This window comes from Corythoichthys intestinalis, chromosome 18 (assembly GCF_030265065.1).
Source record: "Corythoichthys intestinalis isolate RoL2023-P3 chromosome 18, ASM3026506v1, whole genome shotgun sequence".
Taxonomy (NCBI): domain Eukaryota; kingdom Metazoa; phylum Chordata; class Actinopteri; order Syngnathiformes; family Syngnathidae; genus Corythoichthys; species Corythoichthys intestinalis.
Window position 1 is genome coordinate 11,438,528 of NC_080412.1, and position 17,603 is coordinate 11,456,130.

Genomic DNA, 17,603 nt, shown 5'->3' on the forward strand with positions numbered 1-17,603 from the left:
TGGGCACCACGTATGGTATCCCATTCATATAGTACTGATGTGTTCTAAGTTTTAAACTTTGTGTTATTACCTCCTCTTTCACTTAAAAAAAAAAAAAAAAAAAAAGAAATGTTGGTTTTGTTCCTATGCGGCGCTTCACACATGTACGCATATTTTTTTTTTTTTTTAATTTTGATTTTTTTTTACATTTTATCAAAGTTTTCACCAGTGTTCACCTGGCTGTTGAGTTTGGTGAGTTTTGAAGCATTCTGAGGGGGTCAAAGTAGGGCTCAAATCGTCGGTGGGACAAAGAATGACTGCTAGGGGGCGCTACATCTTTACACGGTATCAAAGATTGCACCTGCGTGCCGATTTTGGTGCATTTTGAAGCATTCTAAGGGGGTCAAATTGAGCTCAAAGGTGCTGCGGAACAAAGAATAACTATAATAATAACAATAAAACTGAGGAACCACAATAGGTTACCTAAAAAAAACATTATCACCTGCATGTCCATTCTGTTCAGTTATGGATGTGTTCTAAGTCAAATAAAATAAAATCTACTTTTATTTGTTTTGACCAAATCACAACATCAGGTATCTCAAGGAGAAAACAAGACATGTTTTAAGGTGCAGTAGCCCTACGCTGGATTTGGACCAACTTGAGCAGGGGTGGGCAAACTATTCCACAAAGGGCTGCAGTGGGTGCGGGTTTTTGTTGCAACCCATTAAGAGGACACCTTTTCACCAGTCTGTTGTTTTACAAGTGCAATCAGTTAATTGCAGTCAGGTGCTTCTCATTTCTGCTGAAACCTCATTGGTTAAACTATCTGTGCTGGGTCAGTTGGAACAAAGACCAGGACCCACTGCGGCCCTCGAGGACCGGTTTGCCCACCCCTGAACTTGAGCATTGTAGCTTTTTTTTTTTTTGCCCCACCAGGTAAGGTAATGCCCACCCACACCTGGCATCCTGGTAACACTACTGAGTCGCCTGTCCATCATTGTTAACTTTAACAAGCAAATCCAGTGCACGGCATGACTAAAAAAGCAGCAGGTGGGAGAGTGAGACTACGTCGGGACAGCTCTATAAATTACTGTATTTATTTATTTATTTATTTAGTTATCTTTAAATCAGCGATGAACTGAAAGCGCGAAGTTTAAAGCGCGAAGTAGCGAGGAATCACTGTAGTTCATCATATTACAGCTTTGCGTCAATTTTCTGAGCCTTGTCGTACTTACTCCTATCACTGGGCGTCGCTGTGATCCAATGTGCTGAGTCGAAAACAACATCCGAGTTACCTTTGCCTCCTTTCCGACTGCCCAACGTGCAAGAGGAGCACCAAGATGTCAGCCGCCGACGTAAACGATTTTATCCGGCAAAACCGTGCCGTTGCCAACCAGGTGGAAACATTCCGGGGGCACTGGGAGAGCGACAAGCACTGGGTGGCCAGGAGGGATTTTATACTGCGGAATATGAGCGAATTTGAGGGCGAGCAGCAGATGGACCAGCTGCTTTCGCTGTCGATGGTGTGGGCCAACAATGTTTTTCTTGGCTGCCGGTAAATGCATTTCAAGTATTCAAAAAAATATATCGCTTTGAATTGCTTATTTGTCATATTCACTGTAGTCAACAACAAAAGCAAGTTTTAGAATGAAAAATCCAATTAGGCTGTGTGATTATTCAATTTTTTTTGGTAATAATTATTGTTGAAGTACGTTAGAAAGCACAAAGCTCATGGAAGTACATAACTATGTACTTGTGTACATTTCGTGAAAGGTATAGCACGGAGCTCCTTGACAAAGTAAAAGAGATGGCCGAGGGCATCGAGGTGGAGGACGCACCCGTCTTCAAGACAAGAGACGAGATAATGAAGCAGCAGCAGGTACGGTCGAGCACGCGTATTAACTTTCACTGACGATGATAGACGTCCAATCTGCGTATCAACTTTCACCTACGATGATAGACGTCCAATCCGCGTATTAACTTTCAGTGACGATGATAGACGTTCCAACATGTGGCTGTTTTCACCCGTTTGCTGATATTTAAAGCAACACTAGGTAACTTTCCAACTTTTATAAAACATTTGAACTTTTGTGATGATACGTCAGTTGTCAACCAGTTGAATGACACCTCTTTTATATCTTGAGAGGGTCTGTATTAGAGGCATGCAAAATTTCCGATTCTTAGATTATTCGCGATTCGGCCGTGGAAGATTCGAGAACGATTCGCAAACATCTAAATTCCTATTATTGAATTATACCAGGGAAAGCGTAACTAAAACACAGCGCGGTCTTCGGGACACAATGACGAACGGATCGAGAGTAAATATCATGTTCAACTCATGCAGCTAGATTTAAAAAAAAAACAATAATACAGCCCCTAGCAAAAAGTATGGAATCACCAGTCTTGGACGAGCACTCACTCAGACATTTTATCATGTAGAAACAAAGTCAGATAAAAAGCATGAAAAAACATTGAATTAGTTCAAAAGTGCTACTCTTTAGCATTCAGAAACGCTAAAAGAAATGAATAAAAAAAACTTTGTGGTGGTCAGTAAATGTTACTTTTATAGAGCAAGTGCAGGGAAATATATACAGTTTTAAAACTTTCACATTTTCGAAAGTAGACAGAAGGGAAATTGTGGTATAACAAGAGCAATTTTAACAACTTTAATGGTTGATTCACAAGAGTTGCGGACCCTAACTTCAATAAACCAATTTCCAAAGATGGATGATGGACTTTTCCTCAGCTCTATAATCCAGTAGCAATTAATTTCGTTGTTTTCAGTTTAATTTAGCAAATTCCTGTTTGCTATGTTGATAATTGCGATGTTTGTTTACCGCGAAGAAAGAGGAAGTGACGATTGGCCACCGTGCGGTGACCAAGGAATTATCGCTTGCTTTCACATACGCCTCATTATACTAAGACGCGACCTGTTAAATATTCGTGCAATATCAATGTCAGTTGACCCGGGAAATTGCTGTCACGTACAAGGCCTATGTTTTGGTGTAGGTGAAAGGGGTTTAAGCCACACGGTTGCTAACCGTCATATGCTATTGTTTAGCCACAACTTGATTCATTACCTTATTACTAGTCATCCTTCACAGAGCCACTGGAAACAAATGTCGTTTAATCCATCTTGAGGGGTCTGGGAGATGATGATTTCACGACACTGTGCGGGTGTGCGCTGGGCCTCATGGGAAATGCAGTCTTAAAGGCAAAATACTACCACTTTTGTCGACTGGCGTCGCTAAAATCGACCAAAACAGAAGTTATCTAGTTTTGCTTTAAATGGGATTGTCACACCCAGTTCAAATGGATTGGACGTATCCCGCCGTCAATGGCAGTCAACGGTGTATAATAAGAGTTCTATGATGCCTGCCCTCCTGACTCAAGTTTTGTTCTTCTTTGATTTTAGGGCAGATGATGGATTCTTCTTCTTGTGGTCTGGACTGCATGTGTGATAAGTTCATGTGCTTTTACATTTTTTTTTTTAAGTATATGAGATCAACAGTGTGCGTATTTCATTGTGTACTTTTTAATAAATGATAACTTGTAAGACTGACATTTTTGTAGTCGTACTAATACAACTTCATAACACCAGACTACAATTGGAACAAATGGGACCTCTAAAAAAAGATTTGTTGCTCAAAGCATCCACTTTCTATAGTTTGTGTCCTGACGAAGTATAAAAGGGACTTTAAACTCACTTAACCACAAGAGAGCATCGAGCAGATGCATCCATGATGAGACGAATGTCTGAAAAAATGTGTTTTATTTTTTATACAGCATATTGTTATAAGTATACACTTTCCTTTGACAAATGTAACATGTCCCTCCTGCTCAGTCGGAACAAATCCTACATACATGACGCCACAACGGCAGTCTCCTACTTTAGTTTTTGTCGCCATTTCCCAGCCTTTTTCATTTGGATACAGAGTTAAAAGTCTTTCCGTCCTTTTACATCCGACATGGATGTCAGAGGGGAAAAAATTGGATTACAAACTTAGCCTTTTTGTCCTCCACTGCTCCTCTTCGGGAAAACCTCAGTCATTGTGAGACTCATCTTAAAATAACAGGTTGTTCTTTAGAGATTCAAAAACAAAGACTATCCAATCAAAAGGCTTTAAAAAATACATTAGGGATGAGGGGAAAAAAATTAAAAAGATGAAAGATTTTGGTCATGAAAACTGCCATTTCCAAACAAACCAAGCAGCAGCAGCACACTTACAGCGTATCAAACTAAACAAAAACCCCACAAAGATATATTACAAGTTCTGTTAGCAATAACTTATTTCACAACATGCAATTACAAAAAAAAAAGTCAAAAGAAAAAAAACGATTCCACCTCGCTCCCTTAACGTAATGTCCTTTGTATTTTTTCACGTTTTTTCTTGTAGGGTGGCACTTGTTGAGTTCTTGTGATATGCGCATCTCCACACGTGCACGCGCGCACACAAACACACGCGAGGTAAAATGAACGAGTGGGAGGAAGTGGAAATTTGGGTTGAAGTCTCACACGTCTACCCAGCTCTGCTCCACTATGGCCGTCACTCGCTTCTCGTACTCGCGCTTATTCTCCTGGTAGAGCTGCGCTGCCTGGCTGTTGGCTGGGCTGTTTGGGTTGGGCTCGTCCAGCAACGACTTTAGAAAAAAAAAAAGATCATAATTCTGTGCCCGCCGTCAATGGACACCAACGAAATGGAATGGTCACAGACCTGGATGGAGGTGAGTATGGACGAAACGTCATAAGTAGGGCTCCAGCGGTTCTGGAGGATGTCTAAACATATACTGCCATCAGCATACACTGTGGGAACAAATTCATACAATTATTTCACTACTATGAGAACCTAGTTTTCAATTACAGTACTATAAGTAATACAACTAAAAGAAAATTACATTTGTGATTTCATAAAATTCTAGAATCGTCTCAGTAGTGCTGTGCCTATGGAAAATATATACAGGTATATGTCACGATACATTTTTTCAGGGGCAGGTAGTCCCCGGGTTAGGAACGAGTTCCGTTCCTAAGCTGACGACATACCAGAATTTCCACACAAGTTGCAAATAACCCTTTAATATGCACCCAAATCTATCCGAAAACATTTATTATGCCTTCACTGTACAGTCTTCGCCAAGATGTTGGAGCTAAGTCCTAGCTAGACAGCGAGCCAAGCTCTGAAATGACGATGTCAGGCGTCCGTGTGGTTTTCTGATTTTATTCTGCTGGAAATGACATCGATACTTTCAGAATGCTAACTAAAATTAAAATGAAATGATATAAGTTTAATCTTCAAGAACAGCAATTCAAGTTTGCATTTATAACCAGCTGATCCAACAATAACAATCCACACAAACAAGAGAGATTACAGTTGCAAGCCTGTGCGCACATTTGTGCTTGTGAAGCATCCACAGATGCAACACCTGTATATAACATTTTTTGTACTGTTCATTGTGTGTTTTCAATTGTGATTGAACACTTGAGGCAAGTTTATGTTATTGTTTTTGATGACGTGTGGACGGTAACTGATACATGCTAATTGTTTGTGTGGATTGTTATAGCTCTATCAGCAGCTGGAAGACTTAGCTCCAACATCTTGGAAAGGACAGTACAATGACGTGTAATACATGTTTTTGAATAGTTACATAGCAATTTAGGGGTACTTAAAGGGTTGGTTCCGTATTACACGGAAATTCGGATTACGTCGCCATGTAGGAACTGAACTTGTTCGTAACCCAGGGACGACCTTTATATATTTTTCAAAACCTTATATGTTGAGGGTCAATATTACCATTAGGATGAAACATTCTGGAGACGAAGCGAACCGTAGGAGGCTTGTTCGGGTACTCCTCGGAAAACTCAATAAGAAGCTTAAACGTTCCTGCACAAATAATAACAAATACTCTATTGATACAATTGTAACTCATTGGCTGCCATTGACTGTGACAGACGTCCGATCCATTCTGACAGGGAGTTCTGGCAGTGCTTGTTTTTTAATCTTTAAAGAACAATCTGTTATTTTAGGGTAATTCTCAAAATGACCACTGGCACAAAAAAAAAAAAAAAAAAATTGAGGAACTCACCATCTTCAAATGGCGTGCCGACGGGCCTGTAACGACAAAAGGAATCCGCAAGAACTATTTATTATTACAAGTCCGGGGTTGCCGGGCGGCTGGAATAAAAACAAGCGTAAAGAACATAGGACAAAAGCGCAACTCACCCAAAAATAACAGCATTCCAGAGCATGATATTGTTCTCCGAAGGCGCTCCACTCACACCGGTAGGGGGGTCCTCTTGAAGTCTGCATAAGACAAGCAAAAAGACGGGAAGTATTAAAATGTCTCAAACAATTTAAGTTTATCATTAATAGACATCCAATTCAGTTGAACTGGGAGGGCTGCAAATGGCTTGGACGTCTATCGCTGTCAATGGCTGCTAATGAATTAACAAATATACATAAAGCGTTGGATGAATGCATAAGTACAACCCCTAGCAAAAAGTATATAATCAGGGGCCCAATTAAGGAAAGAAAATTGACTGGGTGTGTCTATTTTCTACTCAAAATGGAGTGATTCCATATTTTTTTCTTCAGAATGGAGTGATTCTATATTTCCCTGCACTTGCTCTATAAAGGTAACATTTACTGACCACCACAATGTTTTTTATTCATTTCTTTGTGTTTCTGAATGCCAAGGAGTTGCACTTTTGAACTAATTCATTATTTTTTCAAGCTTTTTATCAGAGTTTGTTTTACATAATAAAATGTATGAGCGAGTGCTCGTCTGAGACTGGTGATTCCATACTTTTTGCTAGGAGTTGTACATTAAGAAATAGTAACTATTTGTAAAATATATATAGAAGACAATATTATAAAATACAGCTAAAAATTAGAGTCTTGTCATAAAAAAAAAAAAAAATCTACACCAAGAAGATAAAAACTTTAAAAATTCCTCCTTTTGCACACGGTTGTGTTTTTCTATCTAAGAAAAGTTATATCCTTAGTAAGTTATTTTTTCATTCAACCATGAAAAAAGTAGTTCTAAGGGCCAAAACACACGGGAGGTGACGTTGCTTGGGTTCAATACATTTTCTACAGAACGAGTGCAAAGAGGCTAAAATGGGCCACCCTCTTGTGGCAAAGCGACACGCGATGTCAATCAGCAAAACATTTATTGATCGAAAAATGACCGAAGACTCAAGGACACTGGGCAACCCGCAAATTGACATCCACACTTTGTCAACATTACATATATGTGGTTTCTTTCTTACAATACTGTCAAGTGTATGTTTTTCTTTGTATCTATAATTGTAGGTTTAATAATAAAAAAATAACAAAATAAAAATACTTTGTCAACATTAGCAAAATGAACCGGAAAAATGGGATGAGACAAGACAAGAGTAGGGAAAAATAACTGGTCTACCAAAATGTGCTATACTGCCAAAACGTCCTACAAGAGGTGAATTTGACACCCAAAGTACTACTGTGCGCTTTCAGCTTGTTTTGTTTAGATGCATACAGACAGAATATACTAGAATGCCTTAAGAAAATACATAAATGTACTAATATCAAATAAGGGTGGTTTAAATATGCTACATGACTAATGTGGTCAACAGATCAACAATCTGCTTCAACGCTATAACAAGAAGACAATGCTTAAAAGTATGAGAGGGAAACGCATGCAAAAAGTATTCTGAGGCAATGAAAAGATAAGAAGATTTGTATTTTTATTGATTCTTTTAAGTACTCGCCACTTAACTGATAAGCGCATGTATTGGTTGTCTCGCCGCGTAGAAGGAATTGCAGTAACCTGGTAGTATTCGTCGAGTGACAGTGACAATTTGAGGTGGGAATCTTTGGGCACCAAACGATTCGATTACGATTCAGAGGCTACAATTCGATTATAAATAGCTTATTGATGACACCCACCAACCCCCCAAACTATTAGTTGCTTTTAAGGTTTCGTACATTAGTTACAAAAATTGTACAAAAAGCCTCTCAGGCTTAAATAAACGACTATTTCAGCATCAAGTTAACATTTCAAAACAGTAAAATATTCAAGTTCAATGTTGTGAATCAACTGTTAAAGTTGTTAAAATTGCTCCCGTTATTCCATGATTCCCTTCTGTCTACTTTCGACATGTTAAAGTTTTAAAGTCGTTTTAAAGATAGATTCAAGTCAAGATTTTGTCGATTTAGGAGTGTTTTAGATCAAAAGTTAATTAGGTTCACTTAGAAGGTTAGCTACAACAGCCGTCTAGGGAGTCTCCTGCTTTAAGATGGCGGCTGTTTACTTAGGCTGGCAAATGTCATTTCGCATCTAGTTTTATATTCATGTGCTGCTAACGCCGTCAAGTCTGTCATTACGCATCTAGTTCCATATACAAATGATATCTATTATCTACTGTAGCATTATGTGCACGTAGTTTGTAGCGGCTGTTGGCAGCAGTCAGGTATTATTGTTTTTTTTAATCTAGCGGCATGAGTTGAGCCAGAGCCGTGAGTTGAGCATTGTCATTACCCGGGTAATGAAAAGCATGATGTTTACTCTCCGGACGCAATGCGGTCCGTTCCTCATTGTGTCCCTAAAACAGCGCTGTTTTAGATCCGCTTTACTTGATATATTTCAATAGTCGGAATTTGGATGTTTGTGAATATTTCTTGAATCTTCCACGGCCGAATCGCGAATAATCCAAGAATCGTAAATTTCGCACACCTCTAGCAACATTCTGCGTCTGCAGGGGGTCTCCAAACCGGTCTTCGGGGGCTGCTGTCATGCTCTTTTCTGCATATCAAAAGCTTCAAGGAAAATCATGTAACCTCAGAATACCTTATAATAAAATCTATATATAGATTTTTTTCTCCCAAAAACAATCTTACGATAATTGCAGACAACAGTAAAGTTTTGTTTTTTTAATGAAAATTACTCTTTTGTGACAGAAAGAATCTTGGACACTTGCCAGAACTACGGATTCGCCTCGGTGTCGGATTAATAAAAGCTCAGATTGAATTTACACAGCAAGCCAGGCCTGCGTGTGGCTGTGTGTGTGTAATTGCTGACGCACTGCAATTAACCTCATTAACCGTAAGATCCCTCGAGATCTTCTCTGGCGAAGAGACGCTCTCTTCCACACTAGATGTTCTGAATTTGATGGTTGTGGCTCAGTGAACAAAATGAAGGCTTGGTAGCTAATCCTTTTACGAATGGAGACTAATAGATGTCAAATCTAACAAAGTATCAAATTAACAGATTTAAAATTTTTTCAAAAATGCAGTTTGACAAATTTCACTGAAAAATGTGTTAGCAAAAGGGAAATATGAAAAGAGACTTCATGCTGGATGTTATAAATAATAATGAATGTTTTGTTTTTCTTACACTGTAAAATTGGTTATGTTTGTTAGGTATGCTTGAGTCATGGTTTGCAGCTCAAAAGCCTTGTGGAAATTTTTAAATTCATTTTTCCATGATATAATATTTCAGGAGAAAGTCAATGTCTATCCGTGGATATTGTTTTCCCACAGAAATGTGCTCTATCATAGACTTCATTACCTATTGACCTGACACTTCGTCATTCTTTGCGTCACGCCTTATCATAACGGGCCGCGCTTCATATAGTAATAGCCGAAGACGGCACACACTCATGTCGGATTTAAGCTTGGATTTTTGAATAACTATGAAAATTGTACCGCATACAAACAGGAAGGATTGTCTCAGGACTTATTTGTTCGAGGATTCAAGGTAAATATTATATTTTTGTACCATGCATGCATTTTGAAACGTTGTGAAAAAAAAAAAAAATCAATGGGAGAAGGGAATGCCGCTACGGCATTGGAGTCATTCTTCAACATATGTACGTAAAATAGATGCGTAACTGCCCATTTTTTTGCTCTTTTAACAAAGAATCGAGACAGTTTTACATCCATATCTATGAAGAATTCAGTGATTTAAGCATTTATTCACAAGAATTTTGAACAGAAAAATCCATTGTGGCAGCCCACTTATCATAAAGAGCTAATAGACTAGCATCATTCTTCGACATTTAAGTAAATTCAAACTGCCCTTTTTTTTTGCTTTTAACCAAGACTCAAGACTGTTTCACGTCCATATCTATAAAGAATTCAGGGATTTAAGCATTTATTCACGAAAAAGTTCAACGTAAAACGCTCTTTGCTGTGGACTTGTGGTAAGGCGGCACCACAGTAAACTTAAAGACGAGCCGCACATTCGCCATATTTACGTAAAATAAATACTGCCTGCACGCTTTCTTTTGCTTTTAACCAAGAATCGAGACTGTTTTATGTCCCTATCTATATAGAAGGGCCATCTCATACGCATTTTATATTTTTTTGTTTTGATTTTATACTTGCAAGTCACTTTTGAGATTTTAACTTATCATGCACAGCAAAGGGAAATGCTCCACAATTTTATAAAGGGCTATTCTATTCTATAAAAAGTTGTGATTTTATATAGAATGTATCTGTAATCTATTTATATATTATATTTGATTTTGTATGCTTTCCTCAAGTATTAAGTTTCTGATGTGAAAATTGAGTGATTAGCTGTTGAACAAGTATTTGATACACTGTCAATGGGAAAACCCATTGGCAGTGTATCAAATACTTGTTCTCCTCACTGTATATGTTAAATATTGCTATTCATCCTGAAAATATAGGTGATTGTCTCTGCATTTGGTGAATTTTGTGCGTCTAGTGTAAAATCTGAGAATTTTACAGCCATTTTAAGTTGTGTTATATAAAAACCAATCGGGATTTTATTTGGGAACGACTTTGAATTTTTTGATGCCGCTGCTCATGGAGACTCATACAGTGGGGCAAATAAGTATTTAGTCTACCACTAATTGTGCAAGTTCTCCCACTTGAAAATATTAGAGAGGCCTGTAATTATCAACATGGGTAAACCTCAACCATGACAGACAGAATGTGGAAGAAAAAAAAAACCCCAGAAAATCACATTGTTTGATTTTTAAAGAATTTATTTCCTAATCGGGGTGGAAAATAAGTATTTGGTCAATACTAAAAGTTCATCTCAATACTTTGTTATGTACCCTTTGTTGGCAATAACGGAGGCCAAACGTTTTCTGTAACTCATCACAAGTTTTCCCACACACTGTTGCTGGTATTTTGGCCCATTCCTCCATGCAGATCTTCTCTAGAGCAGTGATGTTTTGGGGCTGTCGTTGGGCAACACGGACTTTCAACTCCCTCTACAGATTTTCTATGGGGCTGAGATCTGGAGACTGGCTAGACCACTCCAGGACCTTAAAATCCTGCTTACAAAGCCACTCCTTTGTTGCCCTGGCTGTGTGTTTGGGATCATTGTCATTCTGAAAGACCCAGCCACGTCTCATCTTCAATGCCCTTGCTTATGGAAGGAGATTTTCACTCAAATTCTCTCGATACATGCCCCCATTCATTCTTTCCTTTACACAGATCAGTCGTCCTGGTCCCTTTGCAGAAAGACAGCCCCAAAGCATGATGTTTCCACCCCCATGCTTCACAGTGGGTATGGTGTTCTTCAGATGCAATTCAGTATTCTTTCTCCCCCAAACCCGAGAACCTGTGTTTCCTGAGTCCCTGGCGGCGCATTGTGTTACTGATAGTAGCCTTTGTTACTGTGGTCCCAGCTCTCTGTAGGTCATTCACTAGGTCCCCCCGTGTGGTTCTGGGATTTTTGCTCCCCGTTCTTGTTATAATTTTGACGCCATGGGGTGAGATCTTGCATGGAGCTCCAGATCAAGGGAGATTATCAGTGGTCTTGTATGTCTTCCATTTTCTAATAATTGCTCCCACAGTTGATTTCTTTACACCAAGCGTTTTACCTATTGCAGATTCAGTCTTTCAAGCCTGGTGCAGGTCTACAATTTTGTCTCTGGTGTCCTTCGACAACTCTTTGGTCTTGGCCATAGTGGAGTTTGGAGTGTGACTGACTGAGGTTGTGGACAGGTGTCTTATACCGATAATGAGTTAAAACAGGTGCCATTAATACAGGTAACGAGTGGAGCCTTGTTAGACCTCGTTAGAAGTTAGACCTCTTTGACAGCCAGAAATCTTGCTTGTTTGTAGGTGACCAAATACTTATTTTCCACTAATTTGGAATTAAATTCTTTAAAAAAAAAAAAAAAAAATGTGATTTTCAGTTTTTTTTCCCCACATTCTGTCTCTCATGGTTGAGGTTTACCCATGTTGACAATTACAGGACTCTCTAATCTTTTCAAGTAGGAGAACTTGCACAATTGGTGATTGACTAAATACTTATTTGCCCCACTGTATATGGCTAAGGAAGGTGCCTGTTTTGGTTTTAGGTCGGTAGCAGCTTTTTATTATTAATATTTGAATTTGAAGTTTTTGAAAATAGGCCCCTTACAAATCAGCCCCATTCCCATGTCATGTCAATACGTCATGAAGTCTAGGGCTCTATTTGAGTTTTTTTCCTCTAAAAGAAAAAAGTGATGTTCCGGGAAAAAAAATCGCCTAGCCCATTATCTAAAAAGTTACAATTGTATGACATAATTGCAAAGTGAAAAACATGGAGACAGAAACTAATCACCTGTGTGTTGTGTGTTTACACACAAGAGACACACACTGGCCCATCTAGGATTGTTACGATTGTTGACCTAGCTTCTGCGAGATACGCTTTAGCACCTCGGGCAGAGCGTATGGTTACGCGACACCTAATCTGGCATCCTCCTGCTTCAACAGCACAATGCAGTCACACAAATGGAAGGCCTGGCAGCGAAAGATCGTGTTTCAGTGCCATTGACGGCCACAGACGTCCAATCCATTTTGACTGGGAGACCTGGCAGCAATGCCAAGCAAAATGGGATTGGAAATCTATCGCCATTAATGGTAGCGAATAAGAAAACTGACATACGATCATATCATACATTGATCAGATTTGATCAAAAAGCTCCACAAAAAAGGCAGACCTAAATTTTTCCAGAACTGATCAGCAAATTTTCAGAAATTCTTGGTGCATTGTGTTCAGGTCCAAATAATGATTCCAACCAGTCTACAATGACAGCTGATAATTTTACGGAAATTCTGTCAGGTTGAGACTCCAAGCCATTTTTCGAAGCGTCAGGAAAATCCAACTTTTGAGCCATGTTCCTTCCAAAATTAACATTAAAACTACATTGGGGAATTGATACCATTCGTATAACAGCCATTTTATAAGCACATAAAGAGTTCACACTGCTGCCCAAATAAGCAGTAAAATTTCATGATACGCAACTGCACGCTGGATGCGGTCGAACGAGACTGCCAACATAATCCCATTTTGTTGGTTTCACGAGCAATTAAACGGGTTTCGGTAGGTCGTCCCTGTAATGTTAATCTCCTCACCCAAAAACAACAGCCTGCCAGACCAAAGCTAACCAGCGTCGTCTACAAAATTAAAAGCTAACGCTCCAAAACGGCTGTCTAATTTCAGGTGTCACCGCCAATATGGCACAAAAAAACTTTCGTTAAATACCGAACGAGACACCTCGTATGCTTAAAAGCCCACCTGCGTTCGGTCCGTTCGCCGGTGGTTCGAGCTAAGCTAGGTTAGCTGACATTAGCTTCGTCAGCTAGCACACGTATAAACGCATAGAAGAAAAAGGAGACACTGCGGTACCTTTTAAAATCCCTCATAAGCCGTCTCCTCGCCGGGGTGGACATTATTGAAAATTTAAAAAATAAAAAGGTTGACACGGGAAAAGCAGGAGCATCAATCGATGGAGGAGCAGCGTTTTTCTTCCGCTTAGAGCCCCCCTTCTCGTCTCCTTTTTTTCTCTCTTCCCCCCCTCTCTCTCTTTTTCTCTCTGTCTTTCTCTCACTCGCTCTCCCAAAACAAGCGTCTGGCAGGCTCGCTCCATGTGATGACGTCACCGTCTGACGGTGCTCACCAGCAGAGGCCCTGCCCCTTTAATGACGCACACGTGGCCATGTAACAGTGTGCCATGTACACGCTTAAAGAACACAACAATATTCGGCTTGGGGATATGATTTATGGATGTTTGTATGCATTTTAGGGGCCTTTTAATTGTAAGCCTTCAAAGAGCATTCCTGGTCATTTTACCCATCGTTTAGAAAATACAGAATAACTTGTGTGGATGGGTCAGAATCGGAAGTGAGCCTATATTTATAGATCTGTTAGGGGTGAGACTCGATTATTAAAAAAATCCATATAATATTATTTTAACAATTTGACTGGGAGGTTCCCCAATAGCAGACAGACATTGAAGAAATGTTGATTTTCCATCAAAATAATCAGTATGGTTTCATGTTGACCCCGAAACGCAGTGTCAGCAATAAAATTAACTTTACAGAATATTTATAATAATACGTTGACAATGAGTGTTTTTTGTTTCCCATCATTCCATTGAATATGGTATGCCCGCCGGTGTCGTGCCTCAGTCAAAAATTGTATCCCATGGGCGGAGCCACATGGAGGTAGATTTGTGTCTTTATTATTCAATCAGAAAAAAGTTGCTTCAATAAAAAAAAAAGTTTCTTCAATCAAAATATATATTCTCAACCCAAAAAAGTTGCTTCAATAAAAAAAAAGTGTTTGAATGCAAAAATAAAATTGAAACTATAAAAATAATGCATGTGAAAGCAATTTTTCTTTGATTGTTTTTTTTTTTTTTTTTTTTTTTTTTTTTTTTGATGAGGTCAAGTTTTTTTTTTTTTATTAGAGCCACTTTTTTGATTGAAGTAATGTTAATTTGTGTTTGGGCTACATTTTGGCTAAGGCATTTTTGTCTTTAGTATTCAATCAAAAAATAAGTTCCTTCAAAAAATATATTTTGAAAAAGAAAAACCACTTCAATAAAAAAAAAAAAAGACAAATTTCGATCATAGAAAAAGTTTTTTAATGCGAAAAAATATTTCAGATTTAAAAATTTGCATTTGAACACATAATTTTTAATTAAAAACGTTTTCTTTGACTGAAGCAATTCTTCTTGTGTTCGGGCCATATTATGGGTAGGACATTTGTGTCTAAATCATTCAATCCCCCCAAAAAGTTGCAATGTACACTCTGATTAAATAAAAATAAATTAACAAAACATTTTATACTTAAAGTAAAAATATAACAACAACAAAACATGCAAGTACAATGTTTACACATGAAACCTAAATAATTGACAAGATCTATCATTAAGGTTCAAACAATAGCTGTTTACATTTTGTAACTGTAACTGTAAAACACTGCTTGACAAAAAAGAAAACATGTGCAAGTAGTAGAGTACATGTTCACTTGCTCAGAACATAAATGACAAGCTCTGTCACTAAGGTGCAAACATTACAATTATTGACAGTAACTTTAACTGTAAAACATTGCTCGATGAGAGAAATGCCATTTGGGGGTCACAAAGCTGTTTACTCACATCATCAGCCAGTACTTCAGTGCGTCTTGTGGTTGATGAATCTGAGAGTGAGATTTGTTTGATTTTTGTTGTCATTTCCTCCTTTTCTTTCCCTTTGAACATTGCTGTCATCATTTCAATCATACACTCTTTTATTATTTCTCCATCAGAGAATGGCTTCTTATGTTTGGCCAACACCCACAACACTCTGAGTGAGCACTCCGTTGCAATTTGTTGTTGTGTCATAGATTTAACAATAACCTTGCTTGACTCTTGATATGACTGCTTCAACTTGTTAATTTCTTGCCTTCTCAATTCTGATTTAGCAGGAAATTTATCTTCAAAAGAGCTATGCTCTTCAACATAACGGCGTTTCACATTTTCACTTTTTATCAGAGCATCTGTCTTTAAGCATATTAAGCACATAGGTTGGTACTTGCAGTTGGTAAAATGGACGCATATTTGTCATTGCATTCTTCATTGAAATGATGATTTTTGTTGTCCACTTTTCCTCTCTTGGTCAACTTTGAGCTTGCCATTTTGTTTGATTCGGTCTTCTACTGGTGGCATGTACAAACAGATTGCAAAGTGCCGGGTGCAACTCGTGTTTCACACTGCTGCGGTCCGTCCACGCTAGCCAGTAGCCTAGCATTCAGGGCCTGGTAGCATGCAGGTTCTCTCTGCCAATCAGCGCATCCATGTACGCTCTCTCAGCCAATCACCGCATCCACGCAGGCTCTCTCAGCCAATCAGCGCATAGTTGTCATAGAAATGACAACAGAAGTGGGAACATGGAAGATATTTGACTAAAAATGAAACAGAATTTAGCGGTAGAATAATAGCGCATAGCGATAGATTGGCAATTCATACAAATGATATATGTTGAAAAAAAGTTGTTGGTTTTTTTTCCTGTTTTTTCGTTCCTCAGTAGGTCCGCAGAGAGGTGTGCCGTGGTCCAGTCGTGGACCGCGGTCCGCTAATTGAGGACCCCGGTTCTATGGTACGTCAGGAGATGGTTGAGTTAACATTGTTTTATAGTTGATGAACTAATGTTGACAAATAGTTGATTTATGATTGACCGGGAAAAATGATTTAATTGAATTATGGATGAGCGGACGTTCTGGTCGAAAACATAACATAGATTCAGAGTTGTTCCAATATTATTAATAATCGAAATAACATTTAGGTTTTGTAGGGATTTTAACGTTGAAAAAACATTAACTGAGGGTGCAAAAGTGACGCTGATTCCCCGACATAAGATTGACAGCGGAATGTTGATCCAACATCTTTTCAACGTCGGTCTGCTATCTGGGTTATTAACTCATTGATTGACATTGACGGCAATTGACTTGGAGGGCTAGCAGCGATTGTAGTTGCCAACCCTCCCGTCAAATTGGATTGGACGTCGATCGCCCACAATGGGAGTCACAGAGTTAATTACAAAAAATAAATAAATATGAAAAAAATTTTTGAAAAATACAGCAAAAAATTAGGAAATCTTGAAATAGGCAAATCATAAAAAGATGATAAAATATCTAAGAAAAAAAAAAAAAAAAAAAAGTAGGAATTTATTAACAAATCTATTCTTTTTATATTTACATTTTTTGGGCATTCAAAAAAATCTATTTTAATATTAATCCTCTATATGTTCTTTTTTTTCAATTATTAATTTTTAATTCGATCGCTGCCATCTTCAGAGTCAAAATTAATTGGAAACCCATCGATGTTAACGGCAGCCAATGAATTAGAGGTTTTAATATTTAATTAATTTTGATTAATCATTTATCTACATTGTAATCGTATTGCAATATTTCTATCCCTCCATATATATGTCTTTATAGAAAAAAGTATTAATCTCACAGAGGTCTGGCCATATCCCTTCTCAATCAATCAATCAATCAATCAATCAATCAATCAATCAATCAATCAATCAATCAATCAATCAATCAATAAAAACAAAAATAAAAAATAAAAATCTCTGTTGGTCAAAATTGCACTTTTACCAGAATTTTTATTTGCATTTTCTATCATAAATCAGTCCAAGTGGATTGGACACATATCGCCGTCAATGGCAGTTAATGAGTTGTAAAACGGAACGCATCGATTTGTTTTGACTGTCGGCGAAAGTTCGAAGTCATTTTGCACTTCGTAGAACTCTGTAGTTTCAAATGACGAGCTCCCCTCCATGTGACCTACATTCTTGCCGTGCTAAACGCCTCGCCTTTCTATTGATAGCCTGAAACTCCATCGAGGGAAC

General features: G+C 38.3%; 2 protein-coding genes across 2 annotated transcripts; one reads left to right on the forward strand and one right to left on the reverse strand.

Annotated features, from left to right (window-relative positions):
- The first annotated feature begins 1,210 nt into the window (after nucleotides 1–1,210).
- Nucleotides 1,211–8,276, forward strand: cdkn2aipnl (CDKN2A interacting protein N-terminal like). The gene is made up of 3 exons (XM_057821582.1): nucleotides 1,211–1,534; nucleotides 1,753–1,858; nucleotides 3,395–8,276. The coding sequence occupies exons 1-3, from the start codon at nucleotides 1,320–1,322 to the stop codon at nucleotides 3,401–3,403; spliced, it is 330 nt and encodes a 109-aa protein (XP_057677565.1). The 5' UTR covers nucleotides 1,211–1,319; the 3' UTR covers nucleotides 3,404–8,276.
- On the reverse strand, nucleotides 3,665–13,836 carry ube2b (ubiquitin-conjugating enzyme E2B (RAD6 homolog)). Its single transcript, XM_057821581.1, has 6 exons — nucleotides 13,612–13,836; nucleotides 6,198–6,278; nucleotides 6,061–6,086; nucleotides 5,769–5,858; nucleotides 4,695–4,783; nucleotides 3,665–4,620 (listed from the first exon to the last, which is right to left on the reverse strand). Exons 1-6 carry the CDS (start codon nucleotides 13,653–13,655, stop codon nucleotides 4,492–4,494), a joined length of 459 nt encoding a protein of 152 aa, XP_057677564.1. The 5' UTR covers nucleotides 13,656–13,836; the 3' UTR covers nucleotides 3,665–4,491.
- Between the last annotated feature and the right edge of the window lie 3,767 nt (nucleotides 13,837–17,603).

Coding starts and splice junctions, on each gene's coding strand:
- cdkn2aipnl (XM_057821582.1), top strand. CDS start 1,320: ATGTCAGCCGCCGACGTAAACGATTTTATCCGGCAAAACCGTGCCGTT. Junction 1,535..1,752: donor AATGTTTTTCTTGGCTGCCG/GTAAATGCATTT, acceptor ATTTCGTGAAAG/GTATAGCACGGAGCTCCTTG.
- ube2b (XM_057821581.1), bottom strand. CDS start 13,655: ATGTCCACCCCGGCGAGGAGACGGCTTATGAGGGATTTTAAAAG. Junction 6,087..6,197: donor TGGAATGCTGTTATTTTTGG/GTGAGTTGCGCT, acceptor TTGTCGTTACAG/GCCCGTCGGCACGCCATTTG. Junction 4,621..4,694: donor CCATACTCACCTCCATCCAG/GTCTGTGACCAT, acceptor TTTTTTCTAAAG/TCGTTGCTGGACGAGCCCAA.